Source organism: Salmo salar, chromosome ssa09 (assembly GCF_905237065.1).
Source record: "Salmo salar chromosome ssa09, Ssal_v3.1, whole genome shotgun sequence".
Classification (NCBI taxonomy): Eukaryota; Metazoa; Chordata; class Actinopteri; order Salmoniformes; family Salmonidae; genus Salmo; species Salmo salar.
In genome coordinates, this window is record NC_059450.1 from 143,730,421 (window position 1) to 143,754,234 (window position 23,814).

The following is a 23,814-nucleotide window of genomic DNA, read 5'->3' on the forward strand; positions in this document are numbered from 1 at the left end:
GAATATAATTGAGTTCCATGCAGAAAGAACAGAGTCTGGGATCATTAATAAAATAGATGTAGAATATAATTGAGTTCCATGCAGAAAGAACAGAGACTGGGATCATTAATAAAATAGATGTAGAATATAATTGAGTTCCATGCAGAAAGAACAGAGACTGGGATCATTAATAAAATAGATAAAATTACCAATCAACATGTAGATTATAATTTAGTTCCATGAAGAAGGAAGAGAGTGGAGTCATTAATAAAATAGATAAAATTACCAATCAACATGTAGATTATAATTGATTTTATCATATGATTTTAAAGTACAGTGGTAAAATATGAGCAAATACATGAATATAGACAGTGTTACATGATCACACTGTAAAGGCACTAGGAAAGGCACTCATCTAGCTTTCTATTTTACCAAGCATTTTGGTTAGTGATGACAAGTACTGTTAACACATTGTTTCCAGTAGCCTATATGGAAATGATAACCAAAGCAAAGTCTAACAAGTATAGCTGTATATGTAATACATAGATTCATGTTGATATGTTAATAACAACCAATACATTGAGATACATAAGTGCCCCTACATTAAATGACAGTAGGCTAATATAGGTAAGAGGTTGATAATTAGGCTTGTTCAGACCGGTACAGTAACTAGTTCCACCATGTTGTTTTGAGGAGGGCACCAGGAGCAGGTGGGGTTGCGTGTATATCTGACCCCAGGTAGAGTAGCAGGAGTGTGGGGGACAGAGAGAGGACAAGCAGGGTGAACGTCTCAGAGTCCCAGGGTTTCTTTCTGCACCTGGCAACCCAGAAGGGTGTTTCCAGCCTGGACACACTCGGACACACTGGCCACTGAAACACACATCACCAGGACAGGGATCATTATACTGTGGCATTATGGGGACAAAGGTAGGCAAAATGTATCTTCAAACACTTGTTAGAAGACAAAATACCACCAACATTGTATTGTGAATGATTCTACTCAAAATACATATATTTGTCATTTAAGTAATACAGTGGATCCCTACCAGGAAATTGCATTCACCTAAACAGTTTATTTCCAATCAGGTTAGATGAAGGCCAAGAGTTTAGATGCCAGGACTATGAGAGTGAGTTATAGCTACCTTTCTGAGCCTGGATCCATGATACTGCCTTCATGGCCAGAAACTGCCACTCCTCCTGAGCCTCCATCTTGAACCCATAGAGCCATACCAGGGCTAGAACCGTGGCCCACACTTCCTGGTCCACCTGAGTGAGTGAGTGAGTGAGTGAGTGAGTGAGTGAGTGAGTGAGTGAGTGAGTGAGTGAGTGAGTGGTGAGTGAGTGAGTGAGTGAGGTGAGTGAGTGAGTGGAGTGAGTGAGTGAGTGAGTGAGACAGACAGACAGACAGACAGACAGAGTCAGACAGACAGACAGACAGACAGACAGACAGACAGACAGACAGACAGACAGACAGACAGACAGACAGACAGACGAGACAGACAGACAGACAGACAGACAGACGAGACAGACAGACAGACAGACAGACAGACAGACAGACAGACAGACAGACAGACAGACAGACAGACAGACAGAGAGCGTAAAGGAAAGAGAAAGAGAGACATGAAGAGAAAGAGAGAGAGAGAGACATGGTGAGAAAGAGAGGAAAGAGGCAGAAGATAAGAATACTGAGACATGGGAATCATGGTGAGATTCAGTTCAATGGTCATCATGCCTTTGTCCAGAGCTGATGGTCTTTCTACAGAGCATACGTGCAGATACTCTGTGTGAGTGCAGAGTCTTGCAGCACGCTCATATTGCTGAGTCTCAGTTTATTTCTGTGGACCTACCGGTGCAGGCTTTGGCTTGGCCAACTCCTCCTCAGTCTTCCCCAGCACCTCAGCCAACGCTGCCTCCAGGACCCAGGAACCAGAGGCCTTCTGGAGGGAGATCAGCTGGAGGAGAGGGTCCATTGCAGGATTAGAGGCTGGGGCTGGACAGTCAAAGCCTGATGGGTCAACAAATGGTCAGACCGGTTACAAATGGTCAAACAGTCACATATCTAGTACCTTAACTGTTCAATTATAGCACCAGTGGCTAACTGGGTCACCCCAACCCTAACCCTAAAAACAGTGGTAAAGTCCTTGTACTGGGCTTGAGTAATACAATCACAATAAATGGATACGCTTTGGGGAGTATCAAACTGTGTTACAATTCTCATGTGAATAACAGGTATTTGAAATTAGGTTAACTCAGATATTAACCTTGAAAATGACCTGCGTAGTAGTCCCTGTCAGAGTCTGATACAGCAAAAGCATTAACACCTGAAAACCAATGTAAATTAACAAAATTATATAATTTACACATTGCAATTCAATATTTTAATTACAGTTTACTTCTACCCATAATAGTTCAACATTAACAATGTCATTCCAACAATAAATAAACTGTTACAATTCCCATGTGAATAACAGGTATTTGGGATTAGCTTAACACAGACAATAACCTTCATTACAGAGTAATAGGGGCTGATAGGATGGGACCTTCGTACAAGTATTCATCACACAAGGAGGGTTTGATGGGATGGAACAACAAATGGTCAGAACGGTTACAAATGATAGAAACGGTTACATACAAGCTCCTTATTGTATGTCGGAGGTCTGATACATCATCACCAGAGTCTGATGGAACTTCAAATGGTCAGAACGGTTACAAATGATAGAAACGGTTATATACCTAATACCTTAACTGTTCCATTACAGCACCAGTGGCTAACTGGGTCACCCAAACTCTAACCCTAAAAACAGTGGTAAAGTCCTTGTACTGGGCTTGAGTAATACAATCACAATAAATAGATACGCTTTGAGAAGTATCCAACTGTGTTACAATTCTCATGTGAACAACAGGTATTTGAAATGAGGTTAACACAGATATTAACCTTTATAATTACCTCCATATTGTATGTCGGAGTCTGATACATCATCACCAGAGTCTGATGGAACTTCAAATGGTCAGAACGGTTACAAATGATAGAAACAGTTATATACCTAATACCTTAACTGTTCCATTACAGCACCAGTGGCTAACTGGGTCACCCAAACTCTAACCCTAACCCTAAAAACAGTGGTAAAGTCCTTGTGCTGTAAAGTACCACAGACCTTTTGCCAGTAAAGCTCCCTTTCGACCCCTGTCCATCCTCCTGTGCATACCCATCATCTTGGGCTTAGAACAGAGCATAGACCAGGGCATAGCCGTGCTACCCAGCATGGTCATGGAGCTCTGACACAACACTGAGAAAGAAGAAAGCAACAACACACAGGTCACTGGGTTACAAACATAAAGGAACACACAGCACACATTTATGAATAAGCTCGCACCTATCACACATTCCACACTCTATACATTAAATCTGCATTAAATCATTTCTTTGCACAGCCTCTCTGTCACATACACTCACTCACTCACTCACTCACTTGGCGTGGGGACTTGTCTGCGTAGCATCGGTCCTTGCACAGCCTTTCCATCTACTTTGTGGACAGCGATGAAGGCAGTAAAGGCACTGCTCACTCCTGACTGGACACTGAGCTCAACCACCTTCTCTTTCACTCCCTTCTTCTCTCCACCCCCCTGTCTCTCTTCCATCTCCATGCAGCGGATCAGGGTTCGAGCCCCCAGCCTGTGGACGGTCAGTCTGGAGAGGAGGGACAGAGAGATTAAGATGGTGGAGTGGGAGAGTGGAGGGAAAGAGAGATTAAGATGGTGGAGTGGGGGAGAGGAGGGATTAGTGTAGTGTAGTGTTAGCTAGCTACATAGTTGTCTTTGCTGTCTTTGTATCTAAGATAATTGTGTAGTTTAGAGTAATTATCGAGGTTAGCTAGCCAGCCGCGACGCGACGCCGTTCTCCAGACTCCAGACTTAGTCAACACACCTAGTCATCATCAAACCCACTGCTAGCTAGCCAACCTTTACCGACTAGCAGCACTGTAGAAACTAATACATTACAACGGAACGATTTGACTAGTGTAGTGTTAGCTAGCTACATAGTTGTCTTTGTCATAGTTTGATAATTGTGTAGTTTAGAGTAATTATCGAGGTTAGCTAGCCAGCTATTTTCGTCCCCCGCGATGCCATCTTCCAAACCTAGCCAACTATTACCGACGAGCAGCATTGTAGAAACTAAATACATTACAAAGGAACGTCTTGATTAGTGTTATGTTAGCTAGCTACATAGTTGCCTTTGTATCATGATAATTGTGTAGTACTGAAACTATCGAGGTTACCTAGCCAGCTACACTTTCAAACAAAGTCAACAACGCAGCCACTGCTAGCTAGCCTACTTCACCAGCCAGCAGTACTGTATCTTTTTAGTCAATAAGATTTTTGAAACGTAAGCTTAACTTTCTGAACATTCGAGACGTGTAGTCCACTTGTCATTCCAATCTCCTTTGCATTAGCGTAGCCTCTTCTGTAGCTTGTCAACTATGTGTCTGTCTATCCCTGTTCTCTCCCCTCTGCACAGGCCATACAAACGCTTCACACCGCGTGGCCGCTGCCACTCTAACCTGGTGGTCCCAGCGCGCACGACCCACGTGGAGTTCCAGGTCTCCGGCAGCCTCTGGAACTGCCGGTCTGCGGCCAACAAGGCAGAGTTCATCTCAGCCTATGCTACCCTCCAGTCCCTCGACTTCTTGGCGCTGACGGAAACATGGATTACCACAGAAAACACTGCTACTCCTACTGCTCTCTCCTCGTCTGCCCACGTGTTCTCGCATACCCCGAGAGCATCTGGCCAGCGGGGTGGTGGCACTGGAATCCTCATCTCTCCCAAGTGGACATTCTCTCTTTCTCACCTGACCCATCTGTCTATCGCCTCCTTTGAATTCCATGCTGTCACAGTTACCAGCCCTTTCAAGCTTAACCTGTTAGGGCTAGGGGCAGCATTGAAACACGGGCTGGATAAAAACATACCCGATTTAATCTGGTTACCACTCCTACTCAGTAACTAGAATATGCATATACTTATTACATATGGATAGAAAACACCCTAAATTTTCTAAAACTGTTTGAATGGTGTCTGTGAGTATAACAGAACTCAAATGGCAGGTCAAAACCTGAGAGATTCCTTTACAGGAAGTGGCCTGTCTGACCATTTCTGGAACTTCTTTGCCATCTCTATCATTTACTAAGGATCTCTGCTCTAACGTGACACTTCCCACGTCTTCCATAGGCTCTCATAGCCCGGGAAAAAAGAGAATGTCGTCATTCCAGCCCCAGGCTGAAACACATTATCGCCTTTCTCAAGTGGCCCATCAAGAGACACTAGCTTATGCGCGTGACCCCGACCGCCCCGCCTTTGGGATTTTTTTCCTCTGTTTGCCGAAAAGGAGATTCCCTGTCGGAATATTATCGATTTTCTACGAGAAAAATGACGTAAAAATTGATTTTAAACAGCGGTTAACATGCTTCGACGTACGGCAATGGAATACTTTGAATTTTATTGTCAGGAATTGCGCCAAGCGCGCGACACTTCTTTACTATTTCGGATAGTGTCTGGAACGCACGAACAAAACGCCGCTATTCGGATATAACGATGGATTATTTTGGACCAAACCAACATTTGTTATTGAAGTAGACGTCCTGGGTGTGCATTCTGACGAAGACAACAAAAGGTAATGACATTTTTATAATAGTAAATATGATTATGGTGAGTGCTAAACTTGCCGGGTGTCTAAATAAGCGAGCCCGTGATGCCTGGGCTATGTACTTAGAATATTGCAAAATGTGCTTTCACCAAAAAGCTATTTTAAAATCGGACATATCGAGTGCATAGAGGAGGTCTGTATCTATAATTCTTAAAATAATTGTTATGCTTTTTGTGAACGTTTATCGTGAGTAATTTAGTAAAATGTTAGCGAATTCCCCGTAAGTTTGCGGGGGGTATGCTAGTTCTGAACGTCACATGCTAATGTAAAAAGCTGGTTTTTGATATAAATATGAACTTGATTGAACAAAACATGCATGTATTGTATAACATAATGTCCTAGGGTTGTCATCTGATGAAGATCATCAAAGGTGAGTGCTGCATTTAGCTGTCTTCTGGGTTTTGGTGACATTATATGCTGGCTTGAAAAATGGGTGTCTGATTATTTCTGGCTTGGTACTCTGCTGACATAATCTAATGTTTTGCTTTCGTTGTAAAGCCTTTTGAAATCGGACAGTGTGGTTAGATTAACGAGAGTCTTATCTTTAAATGGCTGTAAAATAGTCATATGTTTGAGAAATTGAAGTAATAGGATTTTGAAGATTTTGAAAATCGCGCCACAGGCTGGCAGTGGATGTTACGTAGGTGGGACGAATTCGTCCCGCCGGTCCCATAGAGGTTAACATCCTTATCATTTATCGCCCTCCAGGTTCCCTTGGAGAGTTCATCAATGAGCTTGACGCCTTGATAAGTTCCTTTCCTGAGGATGGCTCACCTCTCACAGTTCTGGGTGACTTTAACCTCACTATGTCTACCTTTGACTCATTCCTCTCTGCCTCCTTCTTTCCACTCCTCTCCTCTTTTGACCTCACCCTCTCACCTTCCCCCCCTACTCACAAGGCAGGCAATACGCTTGACCTCATCTTTACTAGATGCTGTTCTTCCACTAATCTCATTGCAACTCCCCTCCAAGTCTCCGACCACTACCTTGTATCCTTTTCCCTCTCGCTCTCCTCCAACACTTCTCACTCTGCCCCTACTCGGATGATATTGCGCCGTCGCAACCTTCGCACTCTCTCTCCCGCTACTCTCTCCTCTTCCATCCTATCATCTCTTCCCTCTGCTCAAACCTTCTCCAACCTATCTCCTGATTTGGCCTCCTCAACCCATTTTGAAAGGAAGAACGACGACATCCGATCCTCGTTTGTTAACCTGTTATGGCTAGGGGGCAGTATTTTCACGGACGGATAAAAAACGTACCCGATTTAATCTGATTAGTACTCCTGCCCAGAAACTAGAATATGCATATAATTATTAGCTTTGGATAGAAAACACTCCAAAGTTTCTAAAACTGTTTGAATGGTGTCTGTGAGTATAACAGAACTCATTTGGCAGGCCAAAACCTGAGAAGATTCTGTACAGGAAGTACCCTGTCTGACCATTTCTTGGCCTTGTTGATTATCTCTATCAATTACAGGGGATCTCTGCTCTTACGTGACACTTTCTACGGCTCACATGGACTCTCAGAAGGTGGCAAAATGCTGAATCGTGACTTTGCAGGCTCTGGTTGAAACAAAGTAGCGCGTTTGGGTAGTGGCTGGTTACAGTACTGTGAGACTCAGGCTCGTGCCCGCGTCGACCGAAAGCTTTGTTTACTTTCCTCTGTTTAGCTAAACGGAGATTCCCGGTCGGATAATTCTCGGTTTTTACGAGAAAAATGGCATAAAAATGGATTTTAAACAGCGGTTGACATGTTTCGAAGTACGGTAATGGAATATTTAGAAATCTTTTGTCACGAATTGCGCCATGCTCGCGACCCTGATTTACCATTTATGGATAGTGTCTGGAACGCACGAACAAAACGCCGCTATTCGGATATAACGATGGATTATTTTGGACCAAACCAACATTTGTTATTGAAGTAGCAGTCCTGGGAGTGCATTCTGACGAAGACAACAAAGGTAATGAAACTTTTGTAATAGTAAATCGGAGTTTGATCAGGGCTAAACTTGGTCGGTGTCTAAATGGCTAGCCGTGATGGCTGGGCTATCTACTGAGAATATTGCAAAATGTGCTTTCACCGAAAAGCTATTTTAAAATCGGACATATTGAGTGCATAGAGGAGTTCTGTATCTATAATTCTTAAAATAATTGTTATGTTTTTTGTGAACGTTTATCGTGAGTAATTTAGTAAATTCACCGGATGTTTGCGGGGGTATGCTAGTTCTGAACGTCACATGCTAATGTAAAAAGCTGGTTTTTGATATAAATATGAACTTGATTGAACAAAACATGCATGCATTGTATAACATAATGTCCTAGGGTTGTCATCTGATGAAGATCATCAAAGGTTAGTGCTGCATTTAGCTGTGGTTTTGTTTTTTGTGACATTATATGCTAACTTGAAAAATGGGTGTCTGATTATTTCTAGCTGGGTACTCTGCTGACATAATCTAATGTTTTGCTTTCGCTGTAAAGCCTTTTTGAAATCGGACAGTGTGGTTAGATTAACGAGAGTCTTGTCTTTAAAATGCTGTAAAATAGTCATATGTTTGAAAAATTGAAGTTTTCGGATTTTAGAGGAATTTGTAATTCGCGCCACGCCCATCATTGGATATTGGAGCAGGTGTTCCGCTAGCAGAACATCTAGATGTAAGAGGTTAAGTCAAACGACACCGCTGGTCCTGCTCACACTGCCCTACCCTGTGCTTTGACCTCTTTCTCCCCCCTCTCTCCAGATGAAATCTCGCGTCTTGTGACGGCCGGCCGCCCAACAACCTGCCCGCTTGACCCTATCCCCTCCTCTCTTCTCCAGACCATTTCCAGAGACCTTCTCCCTTACCTCACCTCGCTCATCAACTCATCCTTGACCGCTGGCTACGTCCCTTCCGTCTTCAAGAGAGCGAGAGTTGCACCCCTTCTGAAAAAACCTACACTCGATCCCTCCGATGTCAACAATTACAGACCAGTATCCCTTCTTTCTTTTCTCTACAAAACTCTTGAACGTGCCGTCCTTGGCCTGCTCTCTTGCTATCTCTCTCAGAATGACCTTCTTGATCCAAATCAGTCAGGTTTCAAGACTGGTCATTCAACTGAGATTGCTCTTCTCTGTGTCACGGAGGCTCTCCGCACTGCTAAAGCTAACTCTCTCTCCTCTGCTCTCATCCTTCTAGACCTATCTGCTGCCTTTGATACTGTGAACCACCAGATCCTCCTCTCCACCCTCTCCGAGTTGGGCATCTCCGGCGCGGCCCACGCTTGGATTGCGTCCTACCTGACAGGTCGCTCCTACCAGGTGGCGTGGCGAGAATCTGTCTCCGCACCACGTGCTCTCACCACTGGTGTCCCCCAGGGCTCTGTTCTAGGCCCTCTCCTATTCTCGCTATACACCAAGTCACTTGGCTCTGTCATATCCTCACATGGTCTCTCCTATCATTGCTATGCAGACGACACTCAATTAATCTTCTCCTTTCCCCCTTCTGATAACCAGGTGGCGAATCGCATCTCTGCATGTCTGGCAGACATATCAGTGTGGATGACGGATCACCACCTCAAGCTGAACCTCAGCAAGACGGAGCTGCTTTTCCTCCCGGGGAAGGACTGCCCGTTCCATGATCTCGCCATCACGGTTGACAACTCCATTGTGTCCTCCTCCCAGAGTGCTAAGAACCTTGGCGTGACCCTGGACAACACCCTGTCGTTCTCCACTAACATCAAGGCGGTGACCCGATCCTGTAGGTTCATGCTCTACAACATTCGCAGAGTACGACCCTGCCTCACACAGGAAGCGGCGCGGGTCCTAATCCAGGCACTTGTCATCTCCCGTCTGGATTACTGCAACTCGCTGTTGGCTGGGCTCCCTGCCTGTGCCATTAAACCCCTACAACTCATCCAGGAGTCCGCAGCCCGTCTGGTGTTCAACCTTCCCAAGTTCTCTCACGTCACCCCGCTCCTCCGCTCTCTCCACTGGCTTCCAGTTGAAGCTCGCATCCGCTACAAGACCATGGTGCTTGCCTACGGAGCCGTGAGGGGAACGGCACCTCCGTACCTTCAGGCTCTGATCAGTCCCTACACCCAAACGAGGGCACTGCGCTCATCCACCTCTGGCCTGCTGGCCCCCCTACCTCTGAGGAAGCACAGTTCCCGCTCAGCCCAGTCAAAACTGTTCGCCGCTCTGGCACCCCTATGGTGGAACAAGCTCCCTCACGACGCCAGGACAGCGGAGTCAATCACCACCTTCCGGAGACACCTGAAACCCCACCTCTTTAAGGAATACCTGGGATAGGATAAAGTAATCCTTCTAACCCCCCCCCCAAAAAAAGATTTAGATGCACTATTGTAAAGTGGTTGTTCCACTGGATATCATAAGGTGAATGCACCAATTTGTAAGTCGCTCTGGATTAGAGCGTCTGCTAAATGACTTAAATGTAAATGTAAAATGGATAGAGAGATTAAGATGTTGGAGTGAGGGAGAGGAGGGATAGAGAGGTATAGATGGTGGGGTGAGGGAGAGGGGGATAGAGAGGTATAGATGGTGGGGTGAGGGAGAGGAGGGATAGAGAGATTAAGATGTTGGAGTGGGGGAGTGGAGGGATAGAGAGATTAAGATGGTGGAGTGGGGGAGTGGAGGGATAGAGAGATTAAGATGGTGGAGTGAGGGAGAGGAGGGATAGAGAGGTATACATGGTCGGGTGAGGGAGAGGGGGGATAGAGAGGTATAGGTGGTGGGGTGAGGGAGAGGCGGGATAGAGAGATTAAGATGTTGGAGTGGGGGAGTGGAGGGATAGAGAGATTAAGATGGTGGAGTGGGGGAGTGGAGGGATAGAGAGATTAAGATGGTGGAGTGTGGAGAGGAGGGATAGAGATTAAGATGGTGGAGTGGGGGAGTGTAGGGATAAAGATTAAGATGGTGGAGTGGGAGAGAGGAGGGATAGAGAGATTAAGATGGTGGAGTGGGGGAGTGGAGGGATAAAGATTAAGATGGTGGAGTGGGAGAGAGGAGGGATAGAGATATTAAGATGGTGGAGTGGGGGAGAGGAGGGATAGAGAGATTAAGATGGTGGAGTGGGGGAGTGGAGGGATAGAGATTAAGATGGTGGAGTGAGGGAGAGGAGGGATAGAGAGATTAAGATGGTGGAGTGGGGGAGTGGAGGGATAGAGTGATTAAGATGGTGGAGTGGGGGAGTGGAGGGATAGAGATATTAAGATGGTGGAGTGAGGGAGAGGAGGGATAGAGATTAAGATGGTGGAGTGGGGGAGAGGAGGGATAAAGATTAAGATGGTGGAGTGGGGAGAGGAGGGATAGAGAGATTAAGATGGTGGAGTGGGGGAGTGGAGGGATAGAGAGATTAAGATGGTGGAGTGAGGGAGAGGAGGGATAGAGATTAAGATGGTGGAGAGGAAGGATAGAGATTAAGATGTTGGAGTGAGGGAGTGGAGGGATAGAGATTAAGATGGTAGAGAGGAGGGATAGAAATTAAGATGGTGGAGTGAGGGAGTGGAGGGATAGAGATTAAGATGGTGGAGTGGGGGAGAGGAGGGATAGAGTTTAAGATGGTGGAGTGTGGGAGAGGAGGGATAGAGAGATTAAGAGAGGAGGATTGAAGATGGGATGGGGGTATCTACTAAATGTATCAAATCATACTACATAGCTGAAATGCATTAGCAGTGCTGGCACTGTTTCTGTTAATGGAGCGTCATGGCAGTCTTGTCTGAAAGTGGTGGCACATTCCCTTAATGAGTCTGACCAAGGCCTGCACACTGTAAACAGTATAAACAGTGTTGTTTCTACCCAGTGTCCTCTGCAGGCTTGAGACTGAAGCTCAGCTGGTTCTCAACAGGCTGCTCAGCCAGGCTGTACTTCACTGTCACTGAGCCCTCTGTGTCCCCTGAGCTCTGAGAGAAGGAGATAGAGAAAGAAAGAGAGACAGAACAATATAGAGAGAAAACAAGGAAATATGGGCTTGAGTGAAACACGTGGACTGTGACCAAACAAATAGTTATGACCTTACCAGTGCCCTTTGAACATTGACATACTGTATGTTAAACAATATTAACACTCATAACAGGAGAAGGCAGAGCCCCCACCTCCCCAGTGATCTGGGCATACAGCAGTGCCCTTTGACCCTGGAAGAGCATTCTGATTGGTGGAGACAGAGGGGTGACAGACACTCCCTTTGGGACATTCCACTTGACTGAGATGTCCACCACAGCCGGCTGCAGGGCAAACCGGAGGGACTGCATCACCTGAGGGAGGAGAGTGAAGGGAGTGAGGGAGGGGCGGGGAGGTAAAAAAGGGAGGAGAGTGAAGGGAGCGATGGAGGGGGAAAAGGGAGAGAGAAGAAGGGAGGTAATAAAACATGTCTAACCAATACAGCCCTCTCTTTACGTATGCACACACACACTCACACACTCACTCATAAACTCTCTTACTTTGGGCTGCATCCTGTCCTGTCCTGTGATAAACTGTGCGTGCCCTCCACCCTGCTTGGCCACCCCAGAGATGAGAGCAGAGCTGGCCCCCTCCCCGATCCCAAAGGAGAAGCACCTAGCAGGGACACACCAGGGAAACAGTATTATTGTTGTTGTTGTCAAATACCAAAATAAGCCTATCAAACAAATCACTGGTACCGTTTTCTTGTGCTTGTGGGCTGACTGACTTAAAACATAACTGTACAGGAAGAATCATCAATACAGAAGCTTTTGTTTTCTCACAGGGGTGAAAGAACCCTAACCTACTGTCAGGTCTACTCCGCACCACACTACCCTCCCCTGCGTCCAATAAAAACCACACTACCCTCCCCTGTGTCCAATAAAAACACCACTACCCTCCCCTGTGCCAATAAAAACACCACTACCCTCCCCTGTGTCCAATAAAAACACCACTACCCTCCCCTGTGTCCAATAAAAACACCACTACCCTCCCCTGTGTCCAATAAAAACACCACTACCCTCCCCTGTGTCCAATAAAAACACCACTACCCTCCCCTGTGTCCAATAAAAACACACACTACCCTCCCTGTGTCCAATAAAACACCACACTACCCTCCCCTGTGTCCAATAAAAACACCACTACCCTCCCCTGTGTCCAATAAAAACACCACTACCCTCCCCTGTGTCCAATAAAAAACACACTACCCTCCCCTGTGTCCAATAAAAACACCACTACCCTCCCCTGTGTCCAATAAAAACACCACTACCCTCCCCTGTGTCCAATAAAAACACCACTACCCTCCCCTGTGTCCAATAAAAACACCACTACCCTCCCCTGTGTCCAATAAAAACACCACTACCCTCCCCTGTGTCCAATAAAAACACCACTACCCTCCCCTGTGTCCAATAAAAACACCACTACCCTCCCCTGTGTCCAATAAAAACACCACTACCCTCCCCTGTGTCCAATAAAAACACCACTACCCTCCCCTGTGTCCAATAAAAACACCACTACCCTCCCCTGTGTCCAATAAAAACACCACTACCCTCCCCTGTGTCCAATAAAAACCACACTACCCTCCCCTGTGTCCAATAAAAACACCACTACCCTCCCCTGTGTCCAATAAAAACACCACTACCCTCCCTGTGTCCAATAAAAACCACACTACCCTCCCCTGTGTCCAATAAAAACACCACTACCCTCCCCTGTGTCCAATAAAAACACCACTACCCTCCCCTGTGTCCAATAAAAACACCACTACCCTCCCCTGTGTCCAATAAAAACACCACTACCCTCCCCTGTGTCCAATAAAAACACCACTACCCTCCCCTGTGTCCAATAAAAACACCACTACCCTCCCCTGTGTCCAATAAAAACCACACTACCCTCCCCTGTGTCCAATAAAAACACCACTACCCTCCCCTGTGTCCAATAAAAACACCACTACCCTCCCCTGTGTCCAATAAAAACACCACTACCCTCCCCTGTGTCCAATAAAAACCACACTACCCTCCCCTGTGTCCAATAAAAACACCACTACCCTCCCCTGTGTCCAATAAAAACACCACTACCCTCCCCTGTGTCCAATAAAAACACCACTACCCTCCCCTGTGTCCAATAAAACCACCACTACCCTCCCCTGTGTCCAATAAAAACCACACTACCCTCCCCTGTGTCAAATAAAAACACCACTACCCTCCCCTGTGTCCAATAAAAACACCACTACCCTCCCCTGTGTCCAATAAAAACCACACTACCCTCCCCTGTGTCCAATAAAAACACCACTACCCTCCCCTGTGTCCAATAAAAACACCACTACCCTCCCCTGTGTCCAATAAAAACACCACTACCCTCCCCTGTGTCCAATAAAAACACCACTACCCTCCCCTGTGTCCAATAAAAACCACACTACCCTCCCCTGTGTCCAATAAAAACCACACTACCCTCCCCTGTGTCCAATAAAAACACCACTACCCTCCCCTGTGTCCAATAAAAACACCACTACCCTCCCCTGCGTCCAATAAAAACACCACTACCCTCCCCTGTGTCCAATAAAACACAACACTACCCTCCCCTGTGTCCAATAAAAACACCACTACCCTCCCCTGTGTCCAATAAAAACACCACTACCCTCCCCTGTGTCCAATAAAAACACCACTACCCTCCCCTGCGTCCAATAAAAACCACACTACCCTCCCCAAAGCAAAACAAAACTCCCCTATTTTGGACCACCCCACCTACCCTCGCAGTCATTTTCGAACTGTCTTTTACCTTTCAGGTGGGAGGTAATAAAGTTATCTATGGAAGCCCTGCCAAAACTAGGTTATGATAGGAGAAACAGTGATTGTGGTCCCACCTGTGAGAACCGGCATTTGCCTTCACCAGATCCAGGACTTTCTTGGTGTTCCTCACCTCACCGTCAGTGAACAAGAAGAGCTGAGGACGACAGTTCATCATGTGTTAATGTGAAATAATGTACATGCAGCCTTGAAGTATACAGAGAATGTTTCCTCAGCAACGAAAAACACAAGTCTATTTGATGTACCAGTAAGAACTATAAATACCACACAGTCAAAAGATACTGTTTGGTTGGGTGTAACTCTGGAACTAAACATGCCATTGGTAGGGTGTAACTCTGTAACTAAACATGCCATTGGTAGGGTGTAACTCTGTAACTAAACATGCCATTGGTTGGGTGTAACTCTGTAACTAAACATGCCATTGGTTGGTGTAACTCTAACTAAACATGCCATTGGTTGGGTGTAACTCTGTAACTAAACATGCCATTGGTTGGGTGTAACTAAACATGCCATTGGTTGGGTGTAACTCTGTAACTAAACATGCCATTGGTTGGGTGTAACTCTAACTAAACATGCCATTGGTTGGGTGTAACTCTAACTAAACATGCCTCTGGTTGGGTGTAACTCTGTAACTAAACATGCCATTGATTGGGTGTAACTCTGTAACTAAATGAAACATTGGTTGGGTGTAACTCTGTAACTAAACATGCCATTGGTTGGGTGTAACTCTGTAACTAAACATGCCATTGGTAGGGTGTAACTCTGTAACTAAACATGCCATTGGTTTGGTGTAACTCTGTAACTAAACGTGCCATTGGTTGGGTGTAACTCTGTAACTAAACATGCCATTGGTTGGATGTAACTCTGTAACTAAACATGCCATTGGTTGGGTGTAACTCTGTAACTAAACATGCCATTGGTTGGGTGTAACTCTGTAACTAAACATGCCATTGGTTGGGTTTAACTCTAACTAAACATGCCATTGGTTGGAGGTAACTCTGTAACTAAACATGCCATTGGCTGGGTGTAACTCTGTAACCTAACATGCAATTGGTTGGGTGTAACTCTGTAACTAAACGTGCCATTGGTTGGGTGTAACTCTGTAAATAAACATGCCATTGGTTGGGTATAACTCTGTAACTAAACATGCCATTGGTTGGGTGTAACTCTAACTAAAAATGCCATTGGTTGGGTGTAACTCTGTAACTAAACATGCCACTGGATGGGTGTAACTCTAACTAAACATGCCATTGGATGGGTGTAACTCTGTAACTAAACATGTCATTGGTTGGGTGTTACTCTGTAACTAAACATGCCATTGGTTCGTTGTAACTCTGTAACTTAACGTGCCATTGGTTGGGTGTATTTCTGTAACTAAACATGACATTGTAGTGAACAGACAGTACATGTGAGTGTAGTCATGTGTAGCGGACATGAGTCAGTCATGGTCATGTGATGAGGTAGCCTCGCCCGCGGACTTAAAAAAACTGTGTCTGCCCTCAGCCCAAGAGGGAATTTCCTCATGGTCTAAGACATTGGTTGCTCCCGTGGGAGACCCAGGTTCATATAGTTTCAGGTGTTTCAGGAGGAAACTGTATGAATTACATTGTGTGTGGTATGTATAAGTAATTTCAGATAGGAGATTAGAGGTTAGATAAAATATTAAAGTGTCACTCGCCCCCAATTGATAAAAATAACAAATATTAAAGTGTCACTCGCTCCACAATGATACAAATATTAACATTAACATTAATAGCATTAATTGTTGACCACTCAGATATTTTTTAGACCCTAAAAAACAAGTCTAGTCAAACATGGTACAGTGGTTCCTTTGGCATCATCTATAATACATTAAATCAACTACATTCTTGGTAACAGTTATGACACATTACGTCATCTATACACATGATGCATTAACAAAACAAAGTACAGTAGATAAAAGGACATAAAATTATAATTTTGGTTGAACAGCTGATGAAAAAGGTAATCCCTACTGTCACTGTATAACCCACAGTAAAGTTCATCCCTACTGTCACTGTATAACCCACAGTAAAGATCATCCCTAATGTCACTGTATAACCCACAGTAAAGATCATCCCTAATGTCACTGTATAACCCACAGTAAAGATCATCCCTACTGTCACTGTATAACCCACAGTAAAGATCATCCCTACTGTCACTGTATTACCCACAGTAAAGATCATCCCTAATGTCACTGTATAACCCACAGTAAAGATCATCCCTACTGTCACTGTATAACCCACAGTAAAGATCATCCCTACTGTCACTGTATAACCCACAGTAAAGATCATCCCTAATGTCACTGTATAACCCACAGTAAAGATCATCCCTACTGTCACTGTATAACCCACAGTAAAGATCATCCCTAATGTCACTGTATAACCCACAGTAAAGATCATCCCTACATTCACTGTATAACCCACAGTAAATATCATCCCTACTGTCACTGTATAACCCACAGTAAAGATCATCCCTACTGTCACTGCATAACCCACAGTAAAGATCATCCCTACTGTCACTGTATAACCCACAGTTAAGATCATCCCTACTGTCACTGTATAACCCACAGTAAAGATCATCCCTACTGTCACTGTATAACCCACAGTAAAGATCATCGCTATGGTCACTGTATTACCCACAGTAAAGATCATCCCTACTGTCACTGTATAACCCACAGTAAAGATCATCCCTACTGTCACTGTATAACCCACAGTAAAGATCATCCCTAATGTCACTGTATAACCCACAGTAAAGATCATCTCTACTGTCACTGTATAACCCACAGTAAAGATCATCCCTACTGTCACTGTATAACCCACAGTAAAGATCTTCCCTACTGTCACTGTATAACCCACAGTAAAGTAATGCATGAGCTTTTCAATGGAACCATCGTTACAGAAAGTGCAGACACATTTATCTATGGGGTGTTTGTTTATGTAAGGTGTGTAAGTTACCTGTCTGGGCTGGTCAGGGAGGCAGGGCTGGCTGTAGATATGTTTTAAAGGCTGGAGGATCTCTGTACCTCCCTGGTCAGCCCTCATTGCCTTCACCTTCTGCAGAGCCTCATCCATAGTCTTCTGGCTGTACTCCACACTCTTACTGATGTCCAGATAGACACACACACAGAAGGACAAAGGGTCATCACCACAACATATTACAGACCCAAGACAAACAGTAACTGTCAAACACTGTCACTGATTATCTTTGGATTGTGACTACCTGGTGCAACATACATGATAAAACCCTAGAATGACACTGCTAAATGTGTTTGTAAAAAACGGAAGCCCTCAGACACTGACTTGAACTGACTGAGACGAGAGTTGGAAGGAGAGAACACTCACGGAAAGAAGGACTCATATCTGGACCCAAAACCGATGATGTTGAAGTAGCAGCCCATTGGCAGGCTTTTCAGCAAGAGCAGCAGAGTATCCTGCAAGAGAGAAATTCAACAAGTGCCTTTACTCTTCAATAAACCATATAGGACAATCTTAAAGACCAGAAGACTACAGCGTAACCACTGTGTACTGGATTTCACTCTAAACCATCTCTTGGTGAATCCTGTGCAGATTGAGATATGTGTGTGTGTGTGTGTGTGTGTGTGTGTGTGTGTGTGTGTGTGTGTGTGTGTGTGTGTGTGTGTGTGTGTGTGTGTGTGTGTGTGTGTGTGTGTGTGTGTGTGTGTGTGTGTGTGTACCCTGGCACTGCCAATGCGGTCCTGAGCCCCAGACCCATTGTGCATGGGGCATGACATGCTGCCAGAGCAATCCACAACAAACAGGAACTCCCCGTGTGAGGTCATCAATGACATCACATCCTTGGGGAACTCTGGGTACATGCTCAGCATAACCATTGGGTCGCCCATCAGAGAGCCTGGGAGAGAGCAGAGAGAGAGAGAGAGAGAGAGAGAGAGAGAGAGAGAGAGAGAGAGAACAAGCTGGAATGCAAATTGGCCCTAAACAGAGAGTTCACAGTGGCAGAATACCTGACCACTGTGACTGGCCCAAAGTTAAGGAAAGCTTTGACTATGTACAGACTCAGTGAGCATAGTTTTGCTATTGAGAGAGGCTGCCGAAAGCATACCTGGGTATCAAGAGAAGACAGGCCATGTGCACACTTCCCACAAAATGATGTGGAAACTGAGCTGACCTTCCTAACCTCCTGCCAAATGTATAGCCATATTAGAGACACATATTTCCCTCAGATTACACAGACACACAAAAAATTTCAAAACAAATCCAATTTTAATAAACTCCCATATCTATTGGGTGAAATACCACCGTTTGCAATCACAGCAGCAAGATTTATGACCTGTTGCCACAAGAAAAGGGCAACCAGTGAAGAACAAACACCATTGTAAATACAACCCATATTTATTTTCCCTTTTGTACTTTAAGTATTTGCACATTGTTACAACACTGTATATAGACATAATATGTCATTTGAAATGTCTCTATTCCTTTAGAACTTCTGTGAGTGTAATTTTTACTGTTAATTGTTTATTGCTTGTTTCACTTTTGTTTATTATCTATTTCACTTGCTTTGGCAATGTAAACATATGTTTCCCATGCCAATGAAGCACTTTTAATTGATTTGAGAGAGAAAGAGAGAGAGAGAGAATGAGAGCGAGAGAGAGAGAAAGACAGAGAGAGAGCGAGAGAGAGAGAGAGAGAGAGAGAGAGAGAGAGAGAGAGAGAGAGAGAGAGAGAGAGAGAGAGAGAGAGAAGAGGAGAGAGAGAGAGAGAGAGAGAGAGAGAGAGAGAACAGCCTTTCTCCATCTCTACACTACATCTACTGTATCTACTGTCTCACCATGTTCCTCTATGTAAAGATGAATTAAGGTAGTAGCCTACTCATTGATGTCATATCCACACATCTACAACAGAGTACACCCACCCCCCTCACCTGGCTTGGCAGAAGTCTGTGCTGCCTCTACTATAGCAGTAGGCTGATGGGTGTCTTGGTAATACAACAACAGCTCAACGTCCCGGTCAAACTGATGACCTGCAGCCAGACTGACCTGCAGTTAGAACAACATTCACATGAAGACAGAGCAGTCAGAGAGGGAATGTAACAACTATGAAGGATTCTGATGGTTCATGGTGCATACACACAGATATACCGTATACACACACACACACACACACACACACACACACACACACACACACACACACACACACACACACACACACACACACACACACACACACACACACACACACACACACAGTACCGTGGCTTGAGTTTTCTCTGTGTTGAGGTAGTTGAGCGGGTCCAGGGGACAGTTGGACTCTACTCTAGAGATGGGATGAGGGGACGACACTCGGGCACTGAGGGACAGACTGTAGGGCACAGAACCAGCGGGCACCGAGGACACCAGGGCACTGCCACCACTAACAATGTCTGACCCTTAGAGAAAGTTGGGGTCAGGGAGGGAGGAGGAGGGAGAGAGACAGAGAGAGAAGAAAGAAGGATAGAGAGAAGAGAGAGACCCACAAATTAGCATGTTTTTATTCCAGCCCAGCACTTAGCATGTTTTTGTTCCAGCCCAGCACCTTTCAACTCAACAACTCACAAGACCTTGATTAATTCAATCAGATATGTGTATAAGCTGGACTGGAACTAAAGCCTGCACCACCCCGGTGGGTCTCCAAGAGCAGGACTGAAGACCACCACCCTCTGGGACCAGCTGCTGGTTCCTAGTCACACTGCTGCCCACAAGGTTTTACACTGCACTCTGATGTATTACTGGTTTGTGTCTCTCCATACAGGGGCCCATGTTCTTACCCTGGGGTTGATAGCGGGGGTTGAGCACGGCGGGAAGGCAGAGCCTCAGGCCATCGTCAGCCTGTACAGCCAGCTCTGTCACATAGTCCAGGCTGACAGAGGCCTTCTCCCCTGGAGGCAGACTACCTACACTCAGCTTGAACACATCCGGGCTCTCATCACTCTCCTCCAATAGGAAGGCCTGCTGGCCCAAGCTCAACGAATCATCATACTGCTCCCGCGCCTGAGAGGGGGACAGAGGATCACAAGGACGCATCATCAGCCTGAGGCAATAGTGATATGAGAGCGGTCAAAAGGATAATACTGATTCTTGAAGCTCCGCAAGTCATAGACTGCTTGGTTAACCAATTGGGTATAGCTGCCCAGTAAGACTTTACACCAAGTTGTTCTTAAACCTGTGTAGTAATGATGTAACTACACTAGTAACATTTGTACTAACATGTTATTGATTGTTATAAACATGAAATTAACCTGAATCCAACTATAAATTATACTTTTGTAGATCTGCGTTGTTGCATTTGTCTCGTTGTTGACTTGTCATTTCCCCTCACCTTCTGTTTCTCCTGAACCTCAGCCACCACCTCAGACTGTCCTATCTTGGCGCTGAACCTGCAGACAGCAGCCTCTCCTGGCAGAGGGAAAACAAAGATGGCCTCCAGAGGGCTCTCCTCCTGGTTCTCATACTGCAGAGTGGAGCTCACAGTGGCCACATGCCCCTGGACACTCACCTCCACAGCAATACTCTTCAGAGGCACTGAGAGAGAGAGCGATGGATGGAGAGAGGATAAACAAGATACCAATGAGAGCTCATGACTGGGAGAAGGAAAATCCACATAGACATGGGAAGTAAACAACAATTTCTGCTTTCAAACAGTACCTGGTTTATTCTTGACAGTTACCAATCCACAGCAGTTCACCATTTTGGCACCTGAATGGGGAAGTCAGGTGTCATATTATTGTCCTCTTACTGGGAAACAGGCCCTGTTGGAATATTGATTTGTACTGTATCAATATTGATAAAACCTGGCAATAATACAACATTGGTCTTCTTAGGAGAGGGAACATACAGTGCTGTATTTACTCATACAAATCAAATCAAATGTATTCGTCATATGCTAAATAAACAACCAGAGTGGTCTCATAGACAAGACGTAACATACTACATGTAAATCCGGGACACTCAAATTAGTATAAGTTATGTTTGGTATGGTTGCATAAGATAGGTTACTTTAGGTAAAAATTAAAGTAGTGTTGTTGGTCGGAGTGGATGGGAAGGCGTATAAAAGAACATCAAGCAATCCAAAAGTTGCATGTTCGAATCTCATCACAGACAACTTTAGTATTTTAGCTAATTAGCAACTTTTCAACTACTTACTACTTTTTGAGCTACTTTGCGATTGCTTAGTATGTTAGCTAACCCTTCCACATAACCCTAACCCTAACCTTAACCATTTAACCTAACTCCTAACCCTAACCTTAACCCCTAACCCCTAGCCTAGCTAGTGTTAGCCACCTAGCCACCCAGCTGACGTTAGCCACAACAAATCAAAATTCTCAACATATCATAGATTTTTAAAATTCGTAACATATTGCGCTAATTACTAATTCGTAACATATCGGACTATATCTTGCGGAAGTATGAATAAATTCATCAAAATAATATTTGTAATTAAAATATGTAAATCATTATTTGAATATGTTGGTAACCCATTGTATAAAAGTGACAATGCCCTCAAAGCCGGTGTTTGGAGGATATATTGGCACGGTTTGCCGGCCCTCGACTTCATATCTGGCACAGCCGTGCCAATATATCCTTCCTACATCGGCTTCGAGGGCATTATCACTTAATTAAGTAAGTACGCCTCAACATACACTTATTTTGAATGGGCTAAATCCTGTGTAACATCTAGTAAGTTCATTATAATCTACTCAGGGAAACATGACATGTACTATGCTTTGAAATAATGTATTTTTCCACATCTGGGATGCCACCCATATTAGATCCCAGTCAGTGAGGTTGATCTACTGATCTGTTTTTACCTATTCAACCAAGTTAACCCAGATAGAACACTTTATTCTGGGGGCAAGTGCTAGCAACAACACTGAGTGGAGATATAGTTTGAACAGTTCACATTCAAGGCTAAATAATTAGAGCCTATTGACCATAGGCTATAATCTTTCAGACACCCAGCGCATCCATGAGAGATCATCTTTGTGACAGTTGTTACTGTATGCAGCTGAGAAGAAGTTGGTGAATTTAGTGGAAACCTGCCCATTTGTAACAAGCATGGTAACAAGCATTCATTGTTACACCTCTGTAATTACAGACCGCAATTACTACCAGTTACATGTTGTTATTACACTGTAACTATGAGTTGTTACAGTTAACTATAATACTTGTTAGTGTAATTACACATGTAATTACACTATAATAAGGACCCCTTAAATTGAAGCGTTACCAGAAAGAATTATAGAGCCTGTGATTAATGTCTGTTCAATAAACATGATACATTCTGAACGTTTTGTAACGTTGCGCACTCTTGAACAGACCCTGAGAAGTTGTCACATGTTGCTTGTTGTGCATCTATTCTAGCTAGCTAAAGCAAACCGCCATAAAATAGAATGTTGTGATATGTGGATCCTATCGAATTGGATGGTTCTAAGTCTACTTATAACAATTTTGGGCCAACAATAATAAACATAGTAAATGTAATTCAAAATGTAGAAAACCTGAATGCGTTAACAAAGTAATCATCCCAAACAAGACATGTGTGTAACATACCTTAAAATCTGTGATGGTTTTCAAAAACTGCTTTACTGGTCCAGGTGATAAAAAACAATAACAAGTTTTTACTTTAGTTTATAATGAATATGCATCAGAGTGCACTACTTCTTCCTGGTTTATAAAGGCACACTGGATATGGTGCAGCTAGGGTGGACTGTGCATGGTTATGAGTTTCACAATATTCTCTCTCTCTCTCTCTCTCTCTCTCTCTCTCTCTCTCTCTCTCTCTCTGTCTCTCTCTCTCTCTCTCTCTCTCTCTCTCTCTCTCTCTCTCTCTTTCATCCGTGAGTCACCTCAAAGCCTAACTCAGATTCCAATTAATTCACGCTCACTGTTGCTTAAATCATACCAAATAACATTTTATTTGATACATGCGCCAAATACAACAGGTGTACTGTAGACCTGACAGTGAAATGCTTACTTGCAAGCCCTTAACCAACAATGCAGTTTTAAGACAAAAAATAAGTGTTAAGATAAAAATAGATAAGTGAAAAATAACAAATAACAAATAATTAAAAAGCAACAGTAAAATAACAGTAGCGAGGCTAGAGTTAAATTGACTATGTGTAGATAATAAAAAGATAGTAGCAGCAGCATAAAAAGAGGGGAACAATGGGTAGCCATTTGATTAGCTGTTCAGGAGTCTTATGGCTTGAGGGTAGAAGCATGACAGAAGCATGACAAACATAGGCACAGACACATGCATACACACACACACACACACACAAACACACACACACACATACACACACACGATAGCATACGCACTATACACACATGTACGCATGGATTTTGTACTGTATATATGTGG

At 44.3% G+C, this 23,814-nt stretch overlaps 1 protein-coding gene across 5 annotated transcripts; it reads right to left on the reverse strand.

Moving 5' to 3' along the window:
• Positions 1-276: 276 nt before the first annotated feature.
• Positions 277-23,213, reverse strand: LOC106613145 (von Willebrand factor A domain-containing protein 5A). 5 transcript variants are annotated; one of them, XM_045724750.1, is made up of 19 exons: positions 23,001-23,213; positions 21,096-21,146; positions 20,770-20,972; positions 20,219-20,441; positions 19,665-19,840; positions 19,334-19,448; positions 18,126-18,301; positions 17,773-17,861; positions 17,386-17,530; positions 14,467-14,546; positions 12,110-12,224; positions 11,765-11,923; positions 11,469-11,572; positions 3,450-3,667; positions 3,135-3,266; positions 2,915-2,977; positions 1,827-1,984; positions 1,122-1,245; positions 277-849 (listed from the first exon to the last, which is right to left on the reverse strand). In XM_045724750.1, exons 2-19 carry the CDS (start codon positions 21,136-21,138, stop codon positions 770-772), a joined length of 2,403 nt encoding a protein of 800 aa, XP_045580706.1. In that variant the 5' UTR covers positions 21,139-21,146; positions 23,001-23,213; the 3' UTR covers positions 277-769. The 5 variants fall into 5 exon arrangements, with proteins under 5 accessions (XP_045580706.1, XP_045580707.1, XP_045580711.1 ...); XM_045724751.1 differs by having other exon boundaries at positions 21,096-21,199; positions 23,001-23,185; XM_045724755.1 differs by having other exon boundaries at positions 2,927-2,968; positions 23,001-23,168.
• Positions 23,214-23,814: the final 601 nt, after the last annotated feature.